This window comes from Musca vetustissima, unplaced genomic scaffold (genome assembly GCF_032173495.1).
Source record: "Musca vetustissima isolate MV318-11 ecotype Yass unplaced genomic scaffold, APGP_CSIRO_Mvet_v1 utg1456, whole genome shotgun sequence".
Taxonomy (NCBI): Eukaryota; Metazoa; Arthropoda; class Insecta; order Diptera; family Muscidae; genus Musca; species Musca vetustissima.
In genome coordinates, this window is record NW_026882470.1 from 288,138 (window position 1) to 308,626 (window position 20,489).

The window sequence follows — 20,489 nt, forward strand, 5'->3', positions numbered from 1 at the left end:
TAGGTCTCTAAATGAAATAGAAGATCTTGTATAGGTCTCAATATGTTTCCTATAAAATTGGATACTTTTATAAATTTACTATAATTTTAATATACCTTCTAGAGGTCTGCTATAATATAAATATATACCTTCAATTCCTTCCTGTAATAATAAGAAACCTCCTTTAGTTATCCTATAATAATAAGAGACCTCTATAATAGCTCCTATAAAAATAAGATACATGGGTCTCCTATAATAATTGAATGCGTATAGATGGACTCCTAGAAAAATAAGAGACCTTGTACAGGTGTCCTGCAATAAAAGGTCTATGCAATAAAAGAAAACCATCTATAGGTCTCCTATAACAAAATACCTTTTACCAATAATTATAGGAAACTTTCTATACGCTTGCTATAAAGTTAAGGCACCTTCAAAGGCCTCCTATAATGCTAACAGACCATCTTTAGGGTTCCTATAAAAATTAGAGACTTTCTTTAGGTCTCCTATAATGATATAATTCATATATAAATCAAAGACCTCTTCGAATAACCTGCAACAAAAGAAAATAATCTATAGGTCTCATATAAAAAGAAAACCATGTATAGGACTCAATAGGTTTCTTATGAAAATTGGGGTCCTTATTTAGATCTCCTATTATAATAAGGAGGTCTTTTATAATATTAAAATGCCTTCTATTGGTCTCTTATAAAGATGTGAAACCTTCAACGGATCTCCCAAGAGACATTAAGTAGGTATCCTCCATTAATGTGGGAATTCATATGGGTTTCCTATAAAAATGTGAGAATTTCTTATGGTCTCTATGGGTCTCCTATAATTTTACAAGAAGAAGCAGATCTCCATTATTAATAGGTACCAAATTTATCCCCTTCTGAGCCATAGGCATCCATCCCTATTTATTACATCTAAAATCCTCTCTCCATTAATGCCTTATTTATCTCTCTCCCCAATAATCTCCATTACAATGCTGCTGCCGACAGCTATTTTTATGTTGTGGCTCTCGTGAGCGACTTCGGCAAACATCAGTTGTGTGAGCGAATGTTGGCGTTTATTTCTTTGGCCGTTGGTTGGTTCGTTGGACGACAGTTTAACAGTTAAAAACATTCAAACAATAACAGTCGACGGTGAGCAGTCAAACGTTAAAGTTGCGCTTTTAAAACACGAACGAAAGTAGAAAAAAATTAAATATTATTATTGTTGTCTAGAGTTGTTTGTTTGTATGATCATTTTGAATTTTATGAAAAAAATATTTGTGTAATTTAAAAAAAAATTAAAGGAAAATAAAAAAAATTTAACTTAAAAAACGCACAACGACAGTTACATTCAAGTAAAAGAAAAATAATACACAACTTAAACGAAAAGAAGCAAAAAATATCAAGGAAAAATCCTGTTTCTTTGCAAAGTTCATTTCAGTGAGAGAGTAAAAAATCTGTATTTCCAGTTATACTTCCAAGTGGATTAAAAAAAAAAAAACAAAAACAACCAACGAACATACTACATAAGCCCGGCTCGACCAACGTATATAAAAACCTTTCAAGGCTACATTCCAGTTTTTAAAACAACAACTGCATTACATTTGCTTTTGTAAGGCTCCATCACAATTGCAACAACAACCCCAACAATGCGACAAACTGCAGTTAACGAGGTAAGTTTTTTATTTCTTCTTCTTCTCCTTTTACCTTTCTTGTAATATCAACTCTCAGAAAGGAACTCGCGTTGCTGATTAGAAATTGTTGTTGCAGTTTTGTTTGTGCCTGCTTACCTAATGAACAACCAACGGAAATGATCTGCAAGAAAAAATGAAGTCAATCATGATGATGATGCAGTTGTGTTGTTTTTGTTTGTTACATATTGCATGTAACAGTAGTGGCATAAGATGACTCTTCTTCTTTTTTCTTATTCTTCTTTATAAAACCCCAATTGTTCTTAATCCCTTGCTTTGGCCTCTCCCCCATCTCTGCCTCTCAGTAATAATGATGGCCTCTTCGCCTAATGTAATTGTTGTACTTGTTGCTATTATTTTTTTATTTTGTTTTTAATTGTTACCGTTATTGCACTCAGAGCATTGCCTGCTGCTGCCTGCCTGCCATTGACACCTGTTGCTGTTACTGTTCTCTCCTGTTGTGCTGTTGTGTGTGCGTGCTCTTGTTTGGTTTTTTAATGATACGCTTTTTGACATATGGCGTTCGGTTATTTGTTATTTTTTCGTCGTTGTTCTTTTTTTTTTTGGTGTTACCAAGAAAACCTTGAAATTGTGTTTTGTTGTTGTTGGTGTTGGGGGAAACATTGAGTGATGTTAACAGCAAACACCAACAAAAGTAATAACTCATTGTTCTATCATCACACAAATACATTAGACATTTCTCCCCCATATGCAGCAACAACAACAACAACGGAGGAGTAACATTGCCTTCTCAAATGACAACTGAGCATTGCCAAAAGAGCCATTAACGCCGTTAAAAATGTGACAATAACACCTGTACCTGCATTTTTGTTGTTTGCGTTTTCGTCTTTTAATTTTTTAACCAGACGGTGTTCCCTTTTTTATTTTTGCCTTGATATACAATTACAATTAATTTCCGGTCGGTGTTAAAGGAAGTTCGCCGGCACCTCACCCCTCATTAATTCAAATCAAGAGTCAAGAGAAGTTCTACATTTTTTGGTTTCGGCCAGAAATTAAATTGTTTGGTGGGCATTCAGACACATAGAAGGGGTTATTAGAGGTATCTTTGAGGTATAGAGAAAAAATATAAAATGTTAAATAGGTGTATTTCTAACTTCCCATGAGTGGCCTTTGTAAAGCCTTTTATATTTTTTATATATTTTTTCTTTCCTCAACCCCTTGTAAATTGTCGAGGAGAGTTCTACCCCTTATTTATAGGTAGTGGTAGAAGAGAGGTTCTTTAATTTTATTATGGTAATTATTTTTAATGATCGTGATGATTATTTACACCCCCTTCCCAGCCTATAACTGGAAATTTCTAGCCACTCATTGTAGGCCAAAAACTGAAACATAATTTTTTATTATTGCCACCTCTTTGTTTATTGACCCTTTTTTACATTACTATTCATCCTCCTCCACCTCCTCCTTATTCTCATAACTTCTCTACAACATTCTCTCTTTTTAACCATTTCATGGCACCACGATCATAATGATGATCATCACGACTCCGATTCCGACACCCTCCCCCATTTGTTTTCTGTTTAGTTTGTATTCAGTTTTTTTTCTTTATTTTGTTTCCTCTGGCCATTGTCCATCATCATCATCATTACCACCACTATGAGTTAGTTCGTGGTTGGCTTCACTGAAGATCCACTCCATTATGAGCAGCAGCTGTGTTGGCTGCCACAGTCGGAATTGTTGTTAGGTTTTTATGTTTTTTTTAGTTTAGCTTCGTTCCAGTGACTAACTTTTAAATATTTGCTCTTATTCTATGGTCGAATATGATGGACATAACTATGGACCTACATACATACACGTTCGTACATAAATGAAAAAACAAACATTAGGGCGGATGTAAACAAAAATTTTGCAATATGAGGGCAGAATAGGCCGGGTGAGAAGAAAAATGAAAAATTGTATTCATAAATGATAGAAGGCATACCAGAAGTTTTCAAAATATAGGGCATCTATTGAAGTTGTAGAAGATCTGGAGAAATCGTAAAGGCTCTCCTGAGGAATATAAAATCTCTAGAATGCCGAAAAACCTCTCGAAGTAGGGAACCTCATGGCAAATATCCATAAGACCTTATGAAGGCCCAGAAGCGCTCTAGATGATCTATAAGTCGAGGAAATCTCTTGCAGATCCAGGAGAACTTTTCAAAAACTTTTATAACTTTTATCTATAAGCCCAAAATAACCTCTTGAAGGTTTAAAAAGTCCTTTGTTAAGTCCTTTCGAGGCCCCGAAACTCCAGGAGAAATATATAAGGTCCAGGAGATCTGTAAAAGCTCTGATGACAGAAGAATATCAGAAGTTTTCAAAATGTAGAAGATATTTTGAAGTTGCAGAAGATCTGGAGAAATCCTCTCTCTTGGTGAATAGAAAATTTGTTTAATGAAAAAGGCCATAAGACCTCGTGTAGATCCAGAAACCATCTAGAAAACTACTTGAAGATCCAGGAGAACTGTTTAAAGCCCAGAAGATCGGTTAAAGTCTTAGAAAACTTATTGAACATCCAATAGACACCAAAGTTTTCTAGAAGGTCGAGAAATAGGTTTCCTAAAATGTAATAAGCTATTTTATGGTCTAGAATGTGCAGATGTCTTTTTGGTAGCTTTGAGAACCTCAAGACAGCCCACAAGATTTCTTGAAGGCTCAGAAGATGACTAGAAGTTGTAGAAGGCCTCCAGAGGTCCAGTAGACTTATTGAAGATCCAACAGACTGCTTGAAGACCCCAAGGCTTTTGGAAGGTCTAGATAAAGATTCCCCAAAAGGTCCATAGGTTCTGAAGTCTTCTTGAAAGCTTGGAAATCTCGAAATGGTTTAGAACACCTCTCGAAGGTCCACATTTTGGCGGTCCAGATGGCGCTTTGAAGGTCCAACAGATCTCTTGAAGGCAAAGAAGATAACAAGAAGGTATAAAAGGCATCTGAAAGTTCCAGAAGACTTATAGAAGATCCGAAAGATCCCGAAGACTTCTGAAAGATCTAGAAAAAGGTACTGCAGAATGTTCAGAGCTTCAGATGTCTTCTTGAAAGCTTTGAAGACCTCTCAAAGGTTCCAGGACCAGAAGATTTCTTGAAATCCCAGAAAATATCTAAAATGCCTTTTTGAAAGCTTAGAAAACCTCTCATATGACCCAAGGCCAGAAGATATCTTGAAGACCGAGAATATATCTAAAAGACCTAGAAGGTTCCTGTGAGGTCCTGAACACTTTTGTTGGTAATTGGACTTCTAGAAGGCCAAGATCCATCAATCAAGAATATCTATACGGATATTCCGAAGGTCCTGAGGAGTTTTTGTTGGTCCATAAGACTTCTAAGAGGTCCTGATGATATCTAGAAGGTCTAAAAAGCCTCTAAATCCACGCCTTAGGCAGCCTAGAAAAAATAAATCTTAAAGAAGCTCCTCTTTAGTTTCCATATTTAATTTTCACACCTTCTCCCTGTCAAACCTCAGGAGTTATCATAAAAAAAAATTACAATTCACCCACCTTTCTTCTTTGCCTCTTAGAAAGGGTTTTCATTTCTCCCATAGCCTACCAAGTGTCTGAACGCCTTTCTGCTCCAAATGATTTACTTTAAATAAGTTGGGCTTTTGTTTTTTAATATTTTTTTTTTTATCTTAACTGCAGTTTGCCTCCCTCTCTTCATTACAGAAAGCTTAAAAGGTTACAATTTCGAATTGTATCTTTTTTATGTATTTTTCTGAAAATAAAATACAACGGTATGAAATTTCTTTTGTCAAAATAAAAAAATGGAGAAAGAAAAGTGTAAAAAGATAGGGTTTTATTGTTTATTTTTTCAACATACAGGTGGTGTCTGTTTGGACGGCGGCTATTGTTTTTGAGTTTTTCTTTTTTTTTTGTTTGTAATCTGTTCAGCAACCCAATTTTTAGTACTTTTCAGAACATGGTTTCATATTTAAATCAGCATTACTAAGGTGATGATGATGGTGGTGGTAGTGGCTGAAGTTCGTCGTGCAGGTGATTACCATACGAATATGAGTGGGAAATGTAATCAAAAAAACCAACAACAACAAGTGGTTGCTGGTGATTTAAAAAGAAGTGGAGGGGAGAAGGGGGTATTATGAAGTTTTCATCACGCACCTGTTGATAAACAAACAATGGGAAATTCATGACTTTAAAAGAACCTAAAATTGTTTAAAAAAAAATGTATAAAGTTCGAAATATTTGAGATTAATTTTGAAATAAAAATTATTTTTATTTACAATAAACTCAAGAAGAAGAAATTGGTTTCGTTTCCAAATCCCTTAAAAAGTAGCAATCTTTGCTACAAACCGTGGATACATACCTACTCCCTCAAAGGTCTGTAGAAGATCTTTGATTTTGATAGGAGCCTTATAGAGGGTTTCACATTTTAAGGGAGTCTCTTAAAGGCAGCCCAACTTAGAGCCTATTATCATGATATTTTATGAATATACCTCCAATAGTCCATTCTGAGTCTATGAGTATCAAACTCCGACTCTGAGGACTTGCTAAAAATAAAAAAAATTGCTCTCCACATTGCCTCTCAAACAGTGCTGCCAGTTAAATTTCATAAAAAATCGTCAATTTTTCAGAAAAAAATCGGCATAATCGGCATTTGTATTTTTAAAAATCGGCAAAAAATCGGAAGCATATAATTTATAAGTAAATTCATATTTTTTTGGTTTATAACAAATCAATATTGTTTATTACATTAAAAAAAAGATAACAAAGTCAATTCTGTATAAAAAAAAATAACATAAAAGATTCATTTTTCTACAAAAAATGTAGATTTTTCTAAAATATAGTAATTATTATGTACACTAGTGAGATCTTTCAGATCATAAAAATAACTTACAAACTAGTACATATTTTTATTACACAATTTTAGTAATTCATTATCAATTTTGACATTAAAACAATTTGAATTATTTAGTTTGAGGTAATATTTAGAATGAAGAATACCTTCCAATGAATCATTATAAAGTGAGCTTCTAATTTTAGTTTTGTTAAGGTTTACCTGACTAAAAAATTCGTTCCACATTTGCTGTGGAGTGGGGAAGAACCATAATTCTTTGTACAAATTTAGAAAAAACTGGAAAAGCTAAATTGGAGTCCCCACGTTTAATTTCGGAAATTTTTTTCCAAAAACTTTTTAAATTATATTCTGCATATTCAAAAATTTCTTCAAAATTCAGAAAGTTTAACTCCCTAAACTCGGAGTCTAAAGATTTGCCTTATTCGATGTAAAATGTAAACTAGACAGAGTACAATACTGACAAAAAATGCAGATATCTAAGCCATTGAAAACGGCTGCGGCGAGTCGCCGATAGTTATAATGATTTAAAGCTGCCAATTTTATATGTTTGTATGGTAACGCCGTATTAAATTAAAAAGTTAGACAATTTGTGTCGATTGTTGAAATATCGGCAATTCTGAGGCAAAAATCGGAAAATCGGAATTTTCAATTTTTAGAGTGAAAAATCGTCAAAATGCCGATAAATCGGCAAATATGGCAGCCCTGCTCTCAAAATCTTATTTAAAAATCTCTAACCTTTCTCTCTCCTCCCACACTCCTCTCCCACAACATAAAAAGGAGAGATTTTTCATTTTCTTTTTTGTCTCATTAAATATAATTTTTAGCAATTTATTCTGCTCTACAATGGATCAGCAATAACTACATAATTATATGTACCAAAGACAAGAGCCAAGCCAGAGGCCGATCAACTCTTTCACTAGAAAACAAATTTTTTTCTATTGTAAGAAAAAAATCTACTTTGAAAAAAGAAGAATAATAATAATAGTAGAACAGCCAGCCTATAATGACTGGCACAAGTGTGTGCCTGGTAGTCAATTACCCAGCTGATCACAATGGCAAAAGGCAATCATAAAGCATGCCTGGCCTGCCGGATCGACCGGCTATAAGTCTACCATAAAATCGTTATTGCAAAAAAATGCCAATAATGAGACAGAGAAATTTCTCTTGTTTATTTTGTTTTTTCTTCTAACTTCTTTACTTTAGCAATTTACATTAAAATGTCAACTAATAGAGCAAAACAAACGAGGAGAAAAAATAAAAAAAATGTGACACAATTTTGAAATAATTATGGGTGGATAGAAGGCCTATTAAGGAGATGAGGCTCTTTAAAAATATTTTTTAGCTTTTAATTCTAGGAGTGGAACTTTTTTTTAAAGTCTATTCTTCTTCAGTAAATTTTTAAAAATTTTTTTCAGGGTCTCTACATAGGGTCTTCAATTGGGCGTGGGTTTTTTAAAAATAGTTTTTAAGGGTCTACAGTTAGGCGTGAATTTTATAAAAAATATTTTTTAGGGTCTACAATTAGGCGTGGATTTCTATAAAATTTTTTTTTTATAATTTTTAAGGTCTATCTATAGGGCTGGACTTTTTAAAAATATTTTATGGGTTATCTATAGACCCCCTGTAGCGTGATTTTTTTAAATATTTTTTTTTTTTTTGCTTAGCAAAAGTTGTGATTTTTATACACTACACAACTATGTTGTCAGGGTATTGTAACTTTGTGCAAACCCAAAAGTTTGTAACGCCGCGAAATATTGGTCCTTGACCCACCTTTAAGTATACCGATCGTCATATCTTGACTAGCTGAGTCGATCTAGACACGATACGGGCCACAGTTATGGACCAATTTTCACGAAATTTTTGCATGTAGGTTGGGTTCTGGCCAATGAAGACCCCTATTGTTTTTGGTAAATATCGGTTAATATTTAGGGGACGAAATGGACAAACACTTTATTTTTGTTGGTTTTTCTGGTCGCTCCAGAGGCCCCAATTATGGCCCAGGAGAAGGGGATCGGGCCGAAGAATAAGCATGCCAGTTTTTGATCGGTCAATATTTAGCGGGTCAAATGGACCCTAACTTTTGTGTGAAAAATGACAAAACTTGTATTCTATGGCGTATATAGTTACTCCTGAAGGACATTGACCCGAGAAGTTGTGAGTATATCCAAGAGGAGTGGTTGACCTATAAATCGATACCAATTATATTGTCCGATGTGGGAGTTACACTTAAATATTTACAGGTGCTTACATATTCAGATATTATTTAGTAACCCATTACCACACTGGATGGCGGATATATAGCGCTGATCGCTTCGAAATGTTTCGGTGATGATCAGATTATAATTTGGGGATGAAGTGTACCAAAAACATATTTTTTTGTTTTTTTTTTAAGTCGACCTATGAGGTGAGGTTTAATGAAGAGGTGCTGTTGACCTCTAATTGGTTAAGAGGGTGAAAATATCACGAAATATTTTCTAGGCTCGGAATAAAAGTACGCAGAAAGTTAGTGTTCCGTGGTAGTTGTGTAGGGTATCTTATGGTCGGCCCGTCCGACTATATTCCTCCGCTCACTGGTTTCAAAATATTTTTTGAGGTCTACAATTAGGCGTAGATTTTTTAAAATATTTTTTGGTCTATCATCAGGCGTTGTTTTAAAAATATTTTTCTATGTTTCTACACAGGCGTGGATTTTTCAAAAACATCTTTCAGGCTCTCAACATAGGCGTGCATTTTTTAAAAATATTTTTCTAGGTATCTACATAGGCGTGCATTATTGACCTTGAATATGAAAAAAAGAAACATTTTTCCATAAATCTCTATTTTATTTCGTTCGAAAGTCTAAAGAAAATATTTAAAGCTTAAACGTTTTTGTTATGACCTCTTTTTGTCCGGCGTTTTGTTTTTTTTATTATTTCATTGGTTATCACTTAAGCACAGTTGGTTTTAATCTCTTGATGTGTTAGATGAGATTTCCTGGTCAGTGCCTAAGGCAGACGAAAGCATCTGCTTCTTCTTCTTCTGGTGTCTGACTTTTGAAATAGAAAAACATTCTTTAGAGTTGAACAAAAAAAAAAAGAAGAATCACTGATCTTTAAACCACATGACGTAGATGCTGTACATGATGGCAGTAGGAGGTTGGGGTCGGGGTGATAATTAAAAAAGCGTTAATCACCAGTGATTAACGTCAAGTAACGGGGCCTTACAGTTGAGCCATAAAAATACTGTTTAATACCTGAGGGGGCATATGAGAGTATGAGGAGTAGAAGGTGATTATGATCCGAAGATGATTTTGGGTTCAATGGATTTTTCATAAAACCAACAAAATAAAATTTTGATTTGATTAGCATTTTAATGGATGTGTTAAATTTTTCCAAGTTCCAAAATATAATACAATAACAAAAAAATGTTCATTGCAAATCATAACTGTTGTTCGGAGCTGATTTGAATATCCGAGTTTTTTTTTGCTTTTGTAATTTTTCTGATTATGGCCCATTTAACGGTTAACTTCCTCTGATGACCAGCTGTTGTTGCTTTCGTTTTCTTTACCTTCATTGTTGTTGTTGTGGTTTCTGTTTTGTTGGCCGGTCAATTTGCTGTAGGTAAACCCTAATTTAATGAGCCATGAAACATAAAACCCTACTTTAAAGACAATTGACTGACTTAAAAGAAATCTGGCAAAGATTTCGATCAAAATGGCCAGAGCACTTAAATAAACTAGAGATCAGTTACGTTGAGAAAGAAGAAGTCTTTGACAAAGTATGGCATTTGATTGATCCACATTCTGTTGTCTTCAACCAGAGGCTAAGTGTAACAAAAAACCATCAGATTTGAAGTAAAGCAATAGCAGCAACATCGGCAATCATTGCTGCTGCCGACTCTCTATAATATTCATCAGCCAGCAATGATGATGATTGCTATCTTTGTTGTTGGCCATAATTTGCTGTTGTTGTTGTCTGTACGTTTTATATATTTTTTGTTTTATTTTCTTGGTTTAGAAAGTATTAAACATTTGTATTTCTTTTCTTTTTGTTTTATTTTTTACTCTTGTACATTTTGAAATTGTTGTGAAAAACAAAATTGAGACACCAACAACAACATGCATTAATATTGAATTTAAAGTAACATGCTGCAACCAAACCAGCCAGCCAGCCACCGCTACTGTCTGAGCGGCTGTAGCAACAACAACAACAACACCAACAAGAAACAAAAATTTAATTTAAACACAAAACTTGATTACATTCAATGTTAATTTTTTTCCGGTGAACTTTTAATGCAAACGGCGAAGTGAATAAAAAAATTACAACAACAACATGAAATGAAGAGTTATAGCAACAACAACTCAAGTTCAAGTGCAGTTTAATTCAAGTTCAATATAAAGCCGAAAGCTTAACTGAAACTACAAAGACTTTTGCTGAAAAACTTGGGATTTTTTAAAAAAAATTTTTTTTTGAAGATATTTACATTTTTCGTTTTTTTTGAAATATTTTTTCAAGGTCCAACTACTGGCAAGAATTTTTTAAAAAGAAATTTTATATGACTGACCTACAGGCGTGGATTTTTTTTATTGTCTAAGTCTTTAAAATATTTGTTCTAGGTCTTTAAAGGCGAGGAATTTTTATACCCTTCACCACACGGTGGTACAGGGTATTATGTCTTCGTCCATATGTTTGTAACAGGCAAAAGGAAACGAGATAGACACATGGTTCCTCTTGAGAATATGCATAGAATCACTTTCTAAGTCGATTTATGCATGTCCGTCCGTCTGCCTGTCTGTCCATGTTAAATTGCAAACAAAGTACAGGTCGCATTTATGATTCGAATTGGATGAAATTTGGTATAGGTCACTTATTCGGCCCAAGGACGAACTCTATTGAAATTGGGAAAAATCGGTTCAGATTTAGATATAGCTCCCCTATATATATTTTCGTCCGATTTAAGGTAAATGGTGCACCAAAGTCCCTATATATCCTCCGATTTGCACGAAATTTGGCACAACGTACTGAATTAAACCTGGAATGATGTGTGCTAAGTTTCGTGAAAACCGGCTCATATTTAGATATAGCTCCCATATAAATTTTTGTCCGATTTAAGGTAAATGGTTCACCAAAGTCCCTAAATATCTTTCGATTTGCACGCAATTTGGCACAATGTACAGAATTAAGCCTAGAATGATGTGTGCTAAGTTTCGTGAAAATCGGCTCATATTTCGATATAGCTCCCATATATATTTTCGTCCGATTTAAGGTAAATAGTGCACCAAAGTCCTTATATTTACTTCGATTTGCTCGAAATTTTGCATAGCGCACGGAATTAAGTCTAGAACAATGTGTGTTAAATTTCGTGAAAATCGGCTCATATTTAGATATAGCTCCCATATATATTTTCGTCCGATTTTATGTAAAAGGTGCACCATAGTCCCTTATATCCTTATATATGCATGAAATTTGGCACAACGTACTGAATTAAGCCTAAAATGATGTGTGCTGAGTTACGTGAAAATCGGCTCATATTTCGATATAGCTCCCATATATATTTTCGTCCAATTTAAGGTAAGTGGTGCACCAAAATCCCTATATATCCTCCGAAATTTGGCACGGCGTGCTGAATTGAGTATACAATGATGTGTGCTAAGTTTCGTGAAAATCGGCTTATATTTAGATATAGCTCCCATATATATTTTCGTCCGATTTAAGGTAAATGGTGTAGCAAAGTTCCTATATATCTTTCGATTTGCACGAAATTTGGCACAACGTACTGAATAAAGTCTGGAATGATGTGTGCTAAGTTTCGTGAAAATCGGATCATATTTAGATATAGCTCCCCTATATATTTTCGTCCGATTTAAGGTAAATGGTGCACCAAAGTCCCTATATATATCTATATCTAGAATGATGTGTGGTAAGATTCGTGGAAATCGGTTCAGATTTAGATTTAGCTCCCATATATATTTTCATCCGATTTAAGATAAATGGTGCACCAATGTCCCTAAATATCTTTCGATTTTCACGAAACATGGCACGGCGTGCTGAATTGAGTCTAGAATGATGTGTGGTAAGATTCGTGAAAATCGGTTCAGATTTAGATATAGCTCCACCATATATTCTCCTCCGATTTTATGTAAATAGTGCACCAAAGTCTCTATATATCTTTCGATTTGCACGAAATTTGGCATAGCGTATTGAATTGAGTATAGAATGATGTGTGGTAAGTTTCGGAAAAATCGATTCAGATTTCGATTGAGATTTGATTTGACATTATTAAGTTTTATTGAAATTGTAGCCATAGATTAATTTTTTAAGGGTATCATATAGTCGGCCCAGTCCGACTTTATTACTTTCCTGACTGGTTTAAAAATATTTTTTTCAAGTACTAAAGAAGGCGTGAATTTTTAAAAATTTTATTCCTCATAAAATTAAAAAAATCCCATGACCAATAATATCATTTACAATGTTAATGGATTATGATGAGCATCATCATCATCATCGGTGGTTGCTATTAGTTTTGTTGTTGTAGTCCATTGGATTTCTTTGGAAATCCGTATGGTTTTTTTGTTATTTTTCTTATTACGCTTAAATCATTTTCGTGACTACAAAAAATCAAATGCGTATCGTTTTTATGATAGGCTTCCGGTTTTAGCTTCATTTTTTTTTATTTTGGTTTAGTTTGTGGAAAATTGGTGGTAACCTCTCTTTGGTCTGTCTGGATGGTTGGCTGACAGACCTAGGATGACGCCGTTTTTGCTGTCAATGCTGGTGGTGGTTGTGATGATGTTGATACTTTTTTTTCGAATGATGTGTTTTCCATTAAACTCGTAACAGAGCTCTTCACCTTTTCACTTTTCTTTACAACAGGTTACATGGTTGGTGTTGTTGTTGTTTGGATAAGGGGTGTGTAGTTTTGAAAAAAATAAAATGTTTATTTTTTGTCTTGTTGTTGGTTTTTATTTTGGGTGCCTACAATTTTTTTCTTGGTAACTAAAATTATGTTGATTTTCTTTCTCCTGTTGTTGCTTATTAAACAAAAAAAGAAAAAGTTATGTTTCAGATGGAGAATGTTATGTACATAGTTCATAATCTCTTGTAGTGAAGTTTTATGTTACGAAAAAAGGGAAAAGATTCCGCCTTCAGTGTCCCCCCCTCATTAAATAAGAACTACACTCTTTGGAAGATAATTAATCTTTGTTGTTTTTGTTATTCTAGGTTTATTATTATTGTGGAATTTTTGTAATTAAAAAAAATAGATTTTTAAGGTAGTTTCCATACAGAGTTCTCATTAGGGTTTTTGGGGAGTAAGGTCAAGATTTATGTTAGAGAAATTATAATAAAGGAGGTAATAACAAAGGAAACCCATTTTTTAAATTTACGAGAATTATTTCCAGGTTTTTCTGTGGGGAATATTGTGACAGGGGATCTTATCATAATATGTAAAGGGGAAAAACATATTCGATTCGAAAAATATCAGAGTCAAACATGAATATGGATGCCGTTCTCCTTTATTCTTTTACAATAAAAGAAGTCAACTTAACATGCCAAGCCTATCTATAGACCTTACAATTTTTTTTCCTTGCCTTCTATAGATCTTAACAAGTGAAAAAGCGTTAAGTTCGGACGGGCCGAACTTTTGATACCTCCACCATAGATATACTGACATGTGCTTGAAATCAAAATATAGGGAACATACCAAAAAGTGTACCTATACCAGGGATGTACGCAGGGGAGCGGCCCGGAGGGGCCTGCCCCCCGCCCCCACGATAAGATTTTTTTTACAGTAAATTAATGTTTGCAACAGCGATTTTTGTCATTTTGTACTACCGGGCCCCCCGAAATGAAATCCTGTGTATGTTGCTGACCTATACCGACATTTCTATAAACCGATTATGGTTCTAAATATTGGTTCTAGACCCCATGTGTCTTTGGACCAAATTCGTTTCAAAAATTGTTGATTTCATCCAAACTTTGCCCATCTTATTATTTCTTCTAAAATTAGTTCAAGATCGAACATGGGGAATATCGGTCCACCACTTCTGGTACCTTCCACATAGGGGCTAGGCCTAAATGCGGTTTACAGTATATATGAATATATATAAGGTTAATTATCGAATCTTATGTTCTAGTCTTTTTTCGTATCTTCCGCAGATGAAATGATGACAACAGAGTCATAGCACCAAACCCAAACACGGAACAAATCATATAAATATTTTAATATAAAAAAGGGGGTTATATGGGGACGAGCCCAAAAAAGAGGTGAATATTAAAAAATATTGGTAGGGAGATTCGATACCATATACGACTATAAAATTCAAAATTGCAGCGAATTCGGTTGGAAAGGGCGCTCAAGAACCCCAGAATACCGAAAATTCGGGGGTACCCTTATATGGGGGATATCCGAAAAAATGAACCTATATTTATAATTTTTTGTGGAGAGATTTGGTACCTATTAAGAACTCAAAATACTAAATTACAGCCAATTCGGTGGAAAAATACGATCAAAACCCTCAAAATACTGAAAATTAGGAGCTACCTGAAAAAGTGGACCTATTTTTATAATTTTTTGTGTAGACATTTAGTACCCAATAAGAAGCCAATGTAGCAAATTTCAGCGAATTCGGTTGAAAAACGCACTCAAGAACCCCAAAATACCGAAATTTGGTGGATACCCTTATGTGGGAGCTATACCTAAACGTGGAGCGATATATCCCATCTTCGAACTTGACCTGCCTGCAGAAAAAAGACAAACCTATGCAAAATTTCAGCACCCTATCTCAATTACAGCAGACGAATGTACGGAAATGGCTAGATCGTCTTAGAATTGTACCCTGATCAAGAATATATATACTTTATAGGGTCGGAAATGAATATTTCGATGAGTTACAAACGGAATGACAAAATCCATACTATGGTGGAGGGTATAAAAATATATTTTAAAAAAATCTAAGCCTTGTTTATTGTTCGAAAAAATATTTTAAAAATTCTACGCCTTGTTTATTGCTCGATTTTCTTTGAATCCACTCCTTTATTCGAAAAAATCTACTTAATCCATCTACATTCCATTAGCATCGAAATTGTTTAGGGTTCTAAGAAAATTTTCTACCTTTCATCAGTAGAGGTCAATGACCTATGACCTTTCGATATATGAATATATTAAAATTATATATTTTGTTTAAATCCATTCACTTTGTCACCTGCGGATCTACTGTCGTAACACACAGATGTTTGATTATTACCCTTATGGAAATCCTAAATCTGCAAAGTCTTCCCCTTTCCCCATACATTATCATTACATCTTCCCTCGAGGTATTCATCAAACGATTTTCCATGGCAGGTTATCACTCAAAATTTGACTGAAGCCATCATGGCTTAGTTGCACCCCAAAAGCCAAATACCAGTGACTGATGAAAATGACATTCACTTAGCTTCGTCGTCACTGCTTTTCGAATGAAAGGGAAATTTCTTGTTTAATTTTGTTTCGTTTCGTTTTTTGCATATGATTTTGGACTGCATAATAACTACCGGCCGAAATAGTGTTTTTATGATTGTTCACAATATTCCAACATGTGTGCATGCGGACCGAACCGGTCCAACTCCCAATTACTGGATAACCAGCTCAAAGACAATGGAGAGCTCTTAAACCGCTTTTCTCGAAACCAGAAGAGACATTCACAAGCATATTAGCGCGCGCAAATGCTATCACCCAGCACCGACACCCCCAGCCACCTCTCAGATCCAATAGAGTCATGTTGCATGCAACACAAACTACTACAAAACTAGACAACATTCCTCCCGGTACTGGTCATTCGATTGGCTGGCCAGATTATTGTGGTGGCAACTACACTAAGAAGACATGTGCTGAGTATTTTTTCCCCGATCTGTATTTTTTTGTCTTTCCTACAATCATCTATCAATTATAACCAGTTGTTGTTGTAGCTGCTGCTGTGGAGAGTAGGAAAAAGTAATGGAAAAATGCCTTGGAGAAATTTTTCCATCCATACAACAACAGCAGCACATGTTGCCACTGGTCGTGTCGTGTGAAGTGTGACGTCTGAAGATGCTAATAATGCTGTTCCATGACGAGGCTGCTGCCAAAGACATGTTGCCCAACAGCCAGCCATCTCGGGCCTTGAAGAGAATGTCATTGGTAAATATTTGACAACATCGAATAAAAATGAAAAACAAAGAAGAAGAAGAAGTGTAAGCAAACACAGACTGACTGTACACATCTCCATAAGATGAGAGGCTTTTCGTTGTCGTCATCTCCGCAGCTTTTAACTGCAATTAGTCTTATCACGATTTTTCCATTTACATTGTAGCGAATGGGAAGTGTGTTTTTAAAATTTTTCTTGGCTCACGAATATAGCTGAACAAATTATCAGGTGTGTGTTTGTTTACATAGTTTTCCGGTATCTCTCTTTTGTTTCCGTCTTTTGTTTGAATTTTTTGACAGGTCTCTTACTTTTTTCAGAGTTTACAAAAGATCTTAGAACATGTTCGGAATGAAGATGAGATTGAAGACTTCCCATCTCTGCATAACAAGAATGCTGGAAAAGTCCTCTAAAATAATCGTAACAGAACCTTATAGCACAGCAGAACTTAAGCGGAACCTGAAAAGTTAACAGAAAGTTTTAGCAGAAGTCTCCAACTTTGCAGAAGTCATTAACAGAGGGTTGTAGTGTTAAAGAATATTACAGAAGACCTTAGCTGAAGACTGTAATGTTATGGGAGTACTTAACAGAGGCCTAATTGTGCAGTTTAATAATACAAAAGTCCATAACAGAGGTCTGTAACTTTAGTGAATACCCTAACAGAGGCCTCTAACTTTTGTAGACCTTTAACGAGACGTCTGACTTAACGGAACACCTTTGAAGAGTCCTAACGACCTTAGTACAGGTCTGAAATACTACAAAAGTCCATAACAGTGACCTTTAACTTTAGTGAAGAACCTAACAGAGACCTCTAATGCTATTTCTACCATTAAAGAGCCCTGTGACTTTACGTAAGACCTTTAAAGAGACTTTTGAGAGGTCTGAAACGCTACAAAAGTCCATAACAGAGCTCTGGATTTTAACTGAAGTCAATAAAAGAGTTTTAGTTTTACTGAAGCCCATAACAGGAAGTCTAATGTTAAGTATATCTTAACAGAGGTCTCTAATTTTACTAAAGATCTTAACAAAAGCTTTTAATGCTACAAAAGACCATAACAGAGGTCTGAATTTTTTGTGAAGTCATTAAGAGAGTTCTAGTAGGGTCTTAACATAGCTTCTAATGTTATTTAGACCTTAACAGAGGTCTCTAACTAAATTAAATAACTTAACAGAAGCCTGCAATGTTAAAAAAGTCCCTAACAGAGGTCTGGATTATTAGTAAAGCCATTAACAGAGTTCTTAGTTTACCGAAGACCTTTGAGGAGTTCTCTAATGTTATTTAGATCATAAAAGAAGCCTACAATTCCACTGAGTGTATAACAGAGACCTCTAATGTTGCAGAAGATCTAAACAGAAGCCTATATTATTAAAAATGTCAATAACATAGGTCTGTAACTTTGGCTAAGACCTTAACAGAGGCTTCAATTAGTGTATAGGGCCTTAACAGAAGGCTCTAATAGAATAGAGAACTTATTAGAGGTTTTACATTTTACCGAAAAAATTTGAAGGGGATTTAAATGGCAACTTAGACCTTACGAAAAGGCCTCAAATGTGTAGAAGACCTTAACAGGGGCCTCAAATGGAAAAGATAACTTAACAGTGGTGTTAAATTTTACAAAAAAAAAAAAATTAAAACGGGTTTATATGTTAGGACGTATTTTAATAAGAGATTTTAGCAGAAGCTTGTGCTATTAAAGAAGTTTCTAACAGAGGCCTGGAATGCTGCATAAGACTTTATAGTGATTTATTATTTTACAGAAAACTTAATTGAAGTCGATAAGGTTACAGAACCCACAAATGTTAGTTAGCATCCTAACAACGCTTGATAAATTTATAAAAATATCTTAACAGAGGATAGCAGAAACCCTTAAAGGGAGTCTTTACTTTTACAGTCCTGCAATCTAACCACACAACTTAATAGAGGTCTTTGATGAGTGGTATAACTTTACAGAGCCCTGTAATTTCACATAATAGATTAGCAGAGGTCTTTCATGGTATAAAAGATGTTAACAGAGATCTGTAATTTTACAGAATACATTATGAGAAACCCGTAAATATGTAGAAGAACTTAATAGAGGTTCTACAGAACAGCTAAAAAGATTTTTAAATTAAAACCCATAACAGAGTTTTGTTATCTACAAAAAAGCCTAGTAGTGTTATGTAATTTAACAGAAAAACTTAACAGATGTATGTAATTTAACAGAAATAATTAACAGAGGTATACAAATCTACAGAAAACCATAACAGAAGACCTTAACTCAGGTCGATAATTTTACAAATGTTCTCAAACTGTACAGAGGGCCTATTAATATACAGATCATCTTAACAGTGGTCTGCAATTATACAGATCATCCTTACAGAGGTCTTTAATTATACAGATCATCTTAATAGAAGCCTGTAAATATCGAATGCCTCTTAACAGAGGTCTGTAATTGTACAAAGCATCTTTACATTGACCTGTGAAAATAATATGTTAACAGAGGCCAAGAATTATACAGAGCATTTTAACTGTGACCTGTATTTATACATAACATGTTAACAGTCGTTTGTAATTATACTCAGTATCTTAACAGAGATCTGTAGTTCTAAAGAGCATCTTAACAGAAGTCTGTAATTATCGAAAGCCTCTTAACAGAGGTATGTGTACTTATACAAAGCATCTTAACAGTGACCTGTATTTATACATAACATGTTAACAGAGGCCTGTAATTATACAGAACATCTTAATAGAAGTCTGTAATTATACAGAGCTCCTTAACAGAGGTCTGTAATTATACTGAGAGACATTATTATTTAGAGAGACAATGACATGTCTCTTTAAATACTAATACAGACCATCATAATATGGGCCTGTAATTATACATAGCCTATCAATATAGGTCTGTCATTATACAGAGCATGTTAATAAAGGTCTGTAATGTTACAGTACATGAGAACAGAGGTTTTATTTGTGATCAAATTTTATTTATTGGGCTTCTAAAGATATACACTTCTTTTCCGATGCATTTTTTCTTTTTTTCTACTTTTTTATTAAGTTTTTGTCCACTAGTGTATAATTTTCTTGTCATATACAGTGGTGGTCACAGAATTAAAACATTTACTGTGGTAAACATATATTGATCAGCCCTCGATTCGTTTGAAGTATTTTTGAAAATTTTTTATTTCAGAACACTTCGATTTACTGCACTTAAGAGATTTAGTGTGAAAATAGAAAATTTTTGCATGCAATTTTTTCATAAATAACGGTTTTTATGAAAATACATCGACTTTGAAGTGGCCATATAATTAAAACATTGTGTGGGATTTTTTACTTTACTGCATTTTTTGAAAATATTTTTAGAAAATCTCTTTAATTTAGTTAAATTTTGTGAACCCAGCACCGATAAAATCATTTACAGATAAAAATTGTTGAAAAAATCTGTAAAATCTATCAAAATTGCCAACAATTTGTACAGTACACCTTACGTTCAGAAAATCACCCTAATTATAGAAAATAAAGGTCAGAATGCACCAGAAATTGCTAGAATTAGTAGAAAACATTAAATAATTCTCAAATTAAAGAAATATTTGAAATAAAAACTCAAAAAAATGGAATTAACCTAAAGAAACTATTCAATTTCAATAGTCTTTACTGAAGAAGGCCGGAATATTTTTGCAGTATGTGAGAAAAAATCGATTGATATTGGTATTTATTATATCAAATCGACTGTTCGAGTAGTACAGAATATATTTTATCAAAAAATATATCTGTCAGAACAGAACGAACAGAGATCAACGCCTAGGTTGACGAGTAAAAGTTTCTGGCATACAGCAGCATTTTTCATGTTCAACACAAGACTTCAAATATTTTTCAAACTGTAAAATTTTTACTTCCTTGATATTAAA

The 20,489-nt window shown here is 34.2% G+C and overlaps 1 protein-coding gene across 1 annotated transcript in view; it reads left to right on the plus strand.

The window, feature by feature from the left end:
- Nucleotides 1–1,603: 1,603 nt before the first annotated feature.
- The window catches only part of LOC133328935 (probable basic-leucine zipper transcription factor H), a 57,164-nt gene continuing 38,278 nt past the window's right edge, over nucleotides 1,604–20,489 (plus strand). The window contains exon 1 of the mRNA XM_061537442.1: nucleotides 1,604–1,642. Coding sequence (XP_061393426.1) covers nucleotides 1,619–1,642 — 24 coding nt within the window. The 5' untranslated portion in view covers nucleotides 1,604–1,618. The remainder of the gene's footprint in view (nucleotides 1,643–20,489) is intronic.